Source organism: Physella acuta, unplaced genomic scaffold (assembly GCF_028476545.2).
Source record: "Physella acuta isolate Inbredline_101_S28 unplaced genomic scaffold, ASM2847654v3 ptg000899l, whole genome shotgun sequence".
Classification (NCBI taxonomy): domain Eukaryota; kingdom Metazoa; phylum Mollusca; class Gastropoda; family Physidae; genus Physella; species Physella acuta.
This window is the reverse complement of record NW_026732416.1, coordinates 102,501-111,873: the sequence shown is the minus strand read 5'-3', so window position 1 is coordinate 111,873 and position 9,373 is coordinate 102,501. Positions and strand designations below refer to the sequence as shown.

Here is a 9,373-nt window from a genome sequence, read left to right as displayed (position 1 = left end):
TGCCACCATTAGTTTGTTTAGCTGTTAGCTACACATTACTATTGATGATGTGACCATTCAACAGTTTAGCTGCATGCTACACAACACCATTGATGATGTCACCATTCAACAGTTTAGCTGCATGCTACACAACACCATTGATATTGCCACCATTAGTTTGTTTAGCTGTTAGCTACACAACACTATTGATGATGTGACCATTCAACAGTTTAGCTGCATGCTACACAACACCATTGATGTTGCCACCATTAATTAGTTTAGCTGTTTGCTACACAACACCATTGATGATGTCACCATTCAACAGTTTAGCTGCATGCTACACAACACCATTGATATTGTCACCATTCAACGGTTTAGCTGCATGCTACACAACACCATTGATGTTGCCACCATTAATTAGTTTAGCTGTTTGCTACACAACACCATTGATGATGTCACCATTCAACAGTTTAGCTGCATGCTATACAACACCATTGATGTTGTCACCATTAACTAGTTTAGCTGCATGCTACACAACACCATTGATGTTGTTACCATTAACTAGTTCAGGTGTTTGCTACACAACACCATTGATGTTGTCATTATTAACTAGTTTAGCTGTTTGCTACACAACACCATTGATGTTGCCACCATTCACCAAATTAGCTGCATGCTACACAACACCATTGATGTTGTCACCATTAACTAGTTGAGGTGTTTGCTACACAAAACCATTGATGTTGCCACCATTCACTAGTTTAGCTGCATGCTACACAATACCATTGATGTTGCCACCACTCACCCATTTTAGCTGCATGCTACACAACACCATTGATGTTGCCTCGTTGACACTCGGCTCTCAAATGAAAAATTACCCTTTCCTTTTATTAAAAAGCATTGAGTGGATGTGTAGATTCTCGTAACTACTTAGCACAAAGTAATGCACGTCTAGCAAAACCGTTGTTTCAATCATAGACGTCATCATGGACTTGTCGAATGCGTAGATTCCTGCATCTACTTAACACACAAAGTAAACATATCTAGCAAAACCGTTTTACTTTAAATCATAGATGTCACAGAAATGTCGAAAGCATTATATACAAGAAGATAAAAATGTCCTGATTGTGAGCTGGTTTGTTTATTATTAAACCCAAAGTAATTTATTTCCGGATAAAGTGTTAGTATATATATATATATATATATATATATATATATATATATATATATATATATATATATATATATATATATATATACTTCACTTCTTGGAGACCATAGAAAACACCAAGCTGTAATCGCGCTCACTTCCACCCTCACCCCTACATGGTCTGGTGAGCTGTGGTTCACGCTAAATGTTTACAATCGTAGAGCCTGGTTTAGTGACGGTTATTAGGGGCAGATAATGTAGTTTGAAACGATTTTAAACTTAGTGGAGGTAATTAAGAGAAGGCTGCTTTCACGGGGGTGGGGGGTAGGGGTTGGGGAAAGGAGGGGGTGGGGGTTATTGTCCTTAACGAGCTACTGATAGTGTTTTAAATCAAATATATTCAGTAGCAGCATTGGTACTGTCGAATTCACAAATTATGAATTACTGAAAAGTAGAAAATAAAACAACTAAATAGCGGCGTATAATACGCCTAGCGGCGTATAATACGCCTCGGGTCGGCTCGTATATAGGCTATATAATTATGTACGTGGGGACCATACAACTTACAAGACACCACCAAGTAAAGGCTTAGCCGTTCCTTCCCCGCTCTCTAAGCTTATCGCTACCACTCACACCCCACAAGTCTGGTGAGCTGTGGTTCACCCCCAATGTGTACAATGTGACGGCAGGTAATTCAGTTTTTAAACAACGAGCCGACCCGCTGCGTATCATACGCCGCTATTTAGTTGTTTTTTTTTTCTACTTTTCAGTAATTTATAATTTGTGAATTCGACAGTACCAATGCTGCCATTGAAAATATTTTCTTTAAAACACTACCCCCTCCCCCCCACGTGAAAGCAGCCTCCTCTTAGTTACCTCCTCTAAGTTTAAAATCGTTTCAAACTAAATTATCTGCCCCTAATAGCCGTCACCAAACCCGTCTCTGTGATTGTAAAATGTAAACAGAGTGAACACCGCTCACCAGATCACGTGGGGGTGGGGTGGGGGTGGTAATGATAGTGATAGAGAGGAAGAGAGGGGACTGCAAAGGCGCGCTTGCAGCTTGTTTTCTAACTGATCCCAGAAGAGAATTATATATATAGATTTTGAAACCAAGTTCTCCTTGATCTTTTCATTGACGTCTGTAAACTGTCAATGACAGTGCTATGTGTTACTGCTATGTGTTATTGAATTGCTTTATTTGTTTAAACGGCCAATGTGAAAAAAGGCCTTTGTGCCTACAATTGTAACCGTTGTTTGAATAAATTTGAATAAATTTGAATAAATTTGAATAAATTTGAATTTGTCGTCACCCCCCGCTCGCTACGCCTCTGTTTAGAGGAACTTGTTTCGTTTAATTTTAATTGGTTTTTTTTTACGTCAGACATGTAATTTACAGCGTCCGTTTGCTTTGCAATTATCGTGTTAGTATTACAGTTTTCATCATCGGCTTGTGAGGACTGGTACAGATTAACAATAGTAATACTTCTTTCTGACATGTACTTTAGTTTATCAAAGATGGTTTGAGTAGTGACCTACAAGGCTGTTAAATTTAACTCCAGCGTTTGCTTTATCGCATTTTCATTTGGTAAGTAATAGCTATCTAAAGCACACCACAACAAAAATAAAAGCATTTGACTATTAGAGAGACAAGTTATTCTTTTTTAAAATATGCAGAGTGATAAGGAAATACTCTCATGGGAATTATCCAAAGACTAACTAAGGTAAAATTTAGCTTACTGATCCATGTTCAATAAGATTAAAGCGCGGAATGCTTTCCCTTCTCCTTGACCTGTAGTTTAAGTCGTCTTTTGTAAACCCTGACCTATATAATGTTTGCTGATCAGGTATCTTAGAAATCGGAGAAAATGTGATTCGATTTATTCTAAGTTAATAAATTGTTTCAGCTGACGTATATATATATATATATATATATATATATATATATATATATATATATATATATATATATATATATATATATATATATGTATATATATATATATATATATATATATATATATATATATATATATATATATATATATATATATATATATATATATATATATATATATATTAGTTAAAGAATAAGTAGCAGCTGACGTATATATATATATATATATATATATATATATATATATATATATATATATATATATATATATATATATATATATATATATATATATATATATATATATATATATATATATATATATATATATATATATATATATATATATATATATATATATATATATATATATATTAGTTAAAGAATAAGTAGCAGCTGACGTATATATATATATATATATATATATATATATATATATATATATATATATATATATATATATATATATATATATATATATATATAATGTATTTCCGTATTTGAATTTGTTTGTATTTTGCACTGGTACCTTACTCAAGCTAGGGAAAGAAAATGAGGCTGGGCATAGTGCTGACTATATAATCTCTTCATAAGTCGAAGTTACAGAACTCTGCACCACGTGTACCATTCGCCGTCAGGTTCGATACAGACATTTATGGTAACTTCCCTATTTAGAACCTACATAACCTATAAATTCTAGATTTCTGTAGTATTCTCTAGTATTCATAGTACACACCAAAAACTTATAATTTTAATTGCACGCTATTGCGCACCGATTTTCGCATATCATAAACGTGGAAGCAACTAGATTTACCTTTTTCAACATCCTGCAAGTGGAAAATTTACATCATATTTAATTTTTAGCGGAGAGCATCTTTTGAAATGATTGTCTACGAAGGTTTTATCTTCTTTTTATTCTCGATTGTACTCATTGGTAAGTCAGTGTACCTACTATTGGACTTATTATTTAGATCTCAGTATTTAGATCTGCTTCTTGGCCCAAACCTTTCGCCTTAAACACTCCATTAATATATTTTGAGTTTTGTAAACATTAGTTACTGTAAATTATGTTTTATTCGACAGTTTAAATATCAATCAAGTCCACTGTAATAAATTAATGTTTAAACTTCTTTTAAGCTTAATCGACGTAAGGAAACATAAATGAGTAGAAAATTAGAAACAATTAGTAGATCTAGATATACATATTAAGTCATCTTTTTTTATGGTGTTTTTTTAACAAACAAAGAAATAAATACTCGCAGAAGATTTGTGAAAATCAAGAGACGTAAAATTTGGAGATTACCTAAATCTGGACACACTACTGAACTAAATATACTACTACCCCTACTACCTAACCACCGTACTCTTCTATTGTAACACTGTTCTTATATCTTATATGCAACGAGTCCACTGAAATCCAGATGGATTTTGAGAAAAATCTAGAAAATTTTAATTCAATTTTTTAATTGTTTTAACCGTTTTAATTATCTATACACAACACAACAAACGTCAAACATAAATTACAACTTAAGGTCAGAAAAAACAAAACCACGATCGATTCCAAGCCATTAAAATCATTATACCTAGCCATAACAAGCCTAGTACTTAGCCATAAAAAGCCAAGTACCTATCCTTAACAACGAGCCTAGTACCTAGCCACAACAAGGCTAGTACCTAGCCATAAAAAGCCTAGTACTTAGCCATAAAAAGCCAAGTACCTAGCCTTAACAAACCTTGTACTTAACCATAACAGACCTAGTACAACAAACGTAGTGCCTATCCACAACGAGCCTAGTACCTAGCCACAACAAGGCTAGTACCTAGCCATAAAAAGCCTAGTACCTAGTAATAATAATCAGAAGCTTTTCTCTTCCGTTTATCAAAGTACAAGTAGATAAGCATCATAAAAATTAATTGTATGTATTATATGTGAAGCATGAGCGAGTTCAGAAAGTCAGAAAAGCAATGTCATTAAAAAAAAAAACAGAGTTTAACTTTTTCGTTAAGAAATGTTGTGAAGATAAAAATGTTACATAAAAAATTCTAACATTGTTTATCGAGAACATCCATCTAAACTAAAACAATAAGTTTATGTTTTTTAAAATAATCGACACTTGTTATTATATTTTACACTGTAAGAATGCATCTTTTCACGTATTTGTTACATTTTTTAGTTACTGAAATTGCTTTCATTAATAAACAAAAATTGTTTTTATTACAGGAACATCAGATGGAGCGAGAGGAATACGTGCAGCTGGTAAGTATAATTATTTACTTTTTAACAACTGTTTATCGGTCACGTTTAACACAATAAATAAATGAGTTTTTTTACTTTTGTTTGGGAGGGGTGTTAAGTTTCTTTTGTCTGTTGTCAATCCAAAGACATAGGCCGCTGACAAGAGCTTTCCAGGCATCTCTGTCCTGGGCTAGTCTCTCCAACTATTCCCTGGTGTATCCAATCTTCTTGGCGTCTTCTTCCGTAACCATGTCTCCAGGTCTTTCTTGGTCTGCCTCTTTTCTTTTTGCCCTTTTTAGATCCCAGGTGAGAACCTGTCTTGTTATGCTGGATACAGGCTAAATTGTACGGACATTAGATCCAATGGTGGACCTTGTGGAAATAATGGACGTCGACCTGGTAGTTTCCAATACATATTGGCTTTTACCACCCGGCTTCATAATTTCTCCATCAAGACATCCATTCTTTCCCAGGTCCTTCTTGTCTGTATTTCTCTCTGTCTGTGAGTTATTTTTTTACAATATAATATTGCTGACTTTATGCTCAACATAGAACCTGGTGGACCAGGGTGCTTCCTTTTTGTCTGACCCCTACCCACACTGATCTTCATAGCTTGATTGTACCTGCCAGGAGTTTACACTCTAGCTAGTATAGCTCTGGGGGTCATGCCAGGAGTTTACACTGCCGCTGGTATAGCTCTGAGGGTCATGCCACGAGTTTACACTGCCGCTGGTATAGCTCTGAGGGTCATGCCAGGAGTTTACACTGCCGCTGGTATAGCTCTGGGTGATATGACAGGAGTTTACACTCCCTCTGGAGGTCATGCCAGGAGTTTACACTGCCGCTGGTATAGCTCTGGGGGAGGGGGTCATGCCAGGAGTTTACACTCCCTCTGGGGGTCATGCCAGGAGTTTACATTGCCGCTAGTATAGCTCTGGGGGAGGGGGTCATGCCAGGAGTTTACACTCCCTCTGGGGGTCATGCCAGGAGTTTACACTCCAGCTGGTATAGCTCTGGGGGTCAAGTAGTTTACACTCCCGCTGGTATAGCTCTGGGGGTCATGTAGTTTACACTCCAGCTGGTATAGCTCTGGGGGTCATGTAGTTTACACTCCCGCTGGTATAGCTCGGGGGTCGTCAAGGTACACAAGCTGTCAAGTCACGACAAGGCCTCCAACAGAAAAAGGCAGTTAGTGGGGTGGGTGTCTGGTTTTTTATGAGGTTAATTTTAACTTTAGTCTAGATGGGGTGGTAAATCGTCGTTTTAATACGCTTTAGACAAAAAATCTTAATTTTTATTTTTTTTAGAAAAAGGCTTAGCATAGATTAAAAACTATTAAACAAAATTGCAAAGGCAATGCACTCAGTACTGATTTCGTAAGTAAAGCGTCATTTCTGCGAAGACAAACACAGGATGTAAAAGCAAAATAAAATGTTTTATCTGCCAACTCATTACATGATTATATAGATATATCTTATTAATAACAAACAATTGTATTAACAGATCCATTCCATAATCGCAGTGAGCAGTGTAAGTACAATTAAATATTAGCCATTTTACGGTTTTTTCGCTTTTGTGAAATGTAAATACCAGGAGAGGAGAGAGAGAGAGAAGGGAGAGAGAGAGAGAGAGGAGTGGAGGGGGTGGGGATGACATCTGGTATGGAGCCAGAATAAGTGACAAATTAGAGATGTTAACCTTATGTTAAAAGTGGTAAGTTTACAATATATATTGAGAGGGCGCTTTATGGAAAGCAACACTATAATCCTGGTTATTATGTTTTAAAATGTCTTTTCATTAGCCCACTCGTAACGTTCTTGTTGTTGAGTCTGAGTTGACGGGGGGGATGAGAGTTTTATAAGTTACTTAAGCGTGATAAAAAAAATTTTTTAATAAAGATGTAAAAGAGTTGTTTACTTTCTGCAAAGAGAGTTCTTAAAAGATGAAATGCTGTAATTAATGGTATATATGTCTACCAACTAAATCGCTATAAACTTTGGTGTTTTAGGGTGTGTGTGGATGTGGATGTGGGAGCGGGTGGGAAAGTTGTGGCGGTGAGTTGTTGGGGTAGATGTGGGTAAGTTACGGGCTGGAAAAGTTGTGAGTGGGAATGGAAATTAGTGGGGGTGGGAAGTTGTGGGATGGGGAAGGTGTTAGGGGGTGGGGAAGTTTGGGGGATTTGGGGAATGGGGAAGTTGTGAGGTGGGGAAGTTGTGGTGGGGAAGTTGTGAGGGAATGGGGAAGTTGTGGGGTGGGGAATTTGTGAGGGTGCGAGGAAGTTGGGGGGGATGGGGAAGTTTGGGGGTGGGAAAGTTCGGGGGGAGGGGAAGTTGTGAGCGTTTGAATGTGATCACATGATGTCTATCAATAAAATTAACATTAAATATGTTTAGTGATTTGTAACAAAAATCAAATTTAGCTCATTATGTCTCGATAAAATGATATGTACAGTTTTAACACATTTCTCTTCACGGCACAAGACATTTTTTCCATACTCTTGCATACTTCAAGTACCGACAAATTTAGTATAAGATCATCTCCAAAAGTTGTTGTTTTTTACTTAAATACTTACACATTCTAATACAGTTAAACCCCTTGATGAAAAATCTTGCAAAAATTTGGATGCTTGCCTTCCAAAAGGGCGCATTCCCGAGATATTTTGCTGGTAAGTTTCACATGTAATATTTCAGCTATAGAAATAGAATATCATGTTAGGTACTTTAGGGAATTGATTTAAACACTCTATGTGAGGTTTATGTAAAAAAAAATCTTTTTTTTTTAAATTTCGCAAGGTCGGCATCCACGGATGGTGTGATTTTTCTCTATATCTGATACATTAAAAAAATTAAAGTCGGATGCTGTTCCACACCATGTATCCGAGTACCATATAACTATAGGGAGTTGATGAATACTCCCGAGAAGTTGTTTTTTTTTTTGGGGGGGGGGGGGTAATTTCACATGGGCGTTCCCCATCAGGATGCGATTTGGTGCCTTGGTCTTTCCCGTGAGCGCTATGGCGACTACGTTCGTACTAAACAGTGAGATCGACAACGGCGAAGATGGGGCGTTAGAGTCGCTCACTAACTTGAATCAGGCGTGTCCGCCGGTAGGATGCGATTTGGCTGCGAACAAAAATCTCAGTTTCGGTCCACAAAGGCTCACATGGGCTATTGAGGGCCTTGTAATCTTTTTTTTTTGTAATAATCAGAGACATTAACTAAGGTTAGATTATTAACTGGGTTTGTCCGTAAAAAGTCCAAACAGTTTCGTAACTTTGCGAATGATGCAATGAGAATTTATTTTTAGACGATCCAATCACAAATTGAGATCGCGCTTCTAATAATACATTTTTAGTAATACTAACAAATAATCAGTCACACTGATGTTTATAACACGTAAAATAATTTCAAAGACTTTCTTCTATTCCCGCGAGGACGGCTACCCTAGTGAGAAAAATATAATTGTTTTGATGGTTCGTAATTTCTTTAAAAAAACATAAGCTATATTAGATAATTAGTACATTCGAGTTTTTTTCTGGCATATTTATATATATATATATATATATATATATATATATATATATATATATAGGCCTATATATATTTTATCATTTAGGCAAAGCTTTGAGTACGCCTACTGTGCTTATAATATAACACAAAACAAAGATTGCTACCCAGATCTAGTCCAAATCGCCGAACATCTGCTGGACGTATTAAGGCGAAATGGAGAGTTCCAAAGATGTGGATACTGTTAAGTATATTTTTCTATAATACGTTCGTGCACGCGTATGCGTACTTATACTTGTGTGTGTGTGTGTTTTGCCGTTATGCTTGTATAGCGTATAACACGGTTAAAATTCTCTTTCTCCGACTCGTCACAACTACTCTAGCTTCTCAAATATTTTTAGAATTAAAAAAAAATGCAACGTTAGTCCTAATGATCGCCTAGGTGATTGATGATTTTCCATACTACAGCTTTCTGTAGAGATATATTTAATAAATGTTTTTAGTATTGACTAATAGACCCAACGCTCTTGTTTATTTCGATTACGTAAAGCATTATTACACACACATTTCTGCTTCTAGATAACAAGCTATGGTTTAGAATTGAAATG

The 9,373-nt window shown here is 35.9% G+C and overlaps 1 protein-coding gene across 2 annotated transcripts in view; it reads left to right on the top strand.

Annotated features, from left to right (window-relative positions):
- The first annotated feature begins 3,812 nt into the window (after positions 1-3,812).
- Positions 3,813-9,373, top strand: part of LOC131953006 (uncharacterized) — a 17,611-nt gene continuing 12,050 nt past the window's right edge. For both annotated transcript variants that reach the window (XM_059315979.1, XM_059315978.1), the window contains exons 1-5: positions 3,813-3,957; positions 5,245-5,280; positions 6,763-6,789; positions 7,846-7,924; positions 8,875-9,008. In XM_059315979.1, the coding sequence (XP_059171962.1) occupies positions 3,906-3,957; positions 5,245-5,280; positions 6,763-6,789; positions 7,846-7,924; positions 8,875-9,008 (328 nt within the window). In that variant the 5' untranslated portion in view covers positions 3,813-3,905. The remainder of the gene's footprint in view (positions 3,958-5,244; positions 5,281-6,762; positions 6,790-7,845; positions 7,925-8,874; positions 9,009-9,373) is intronic.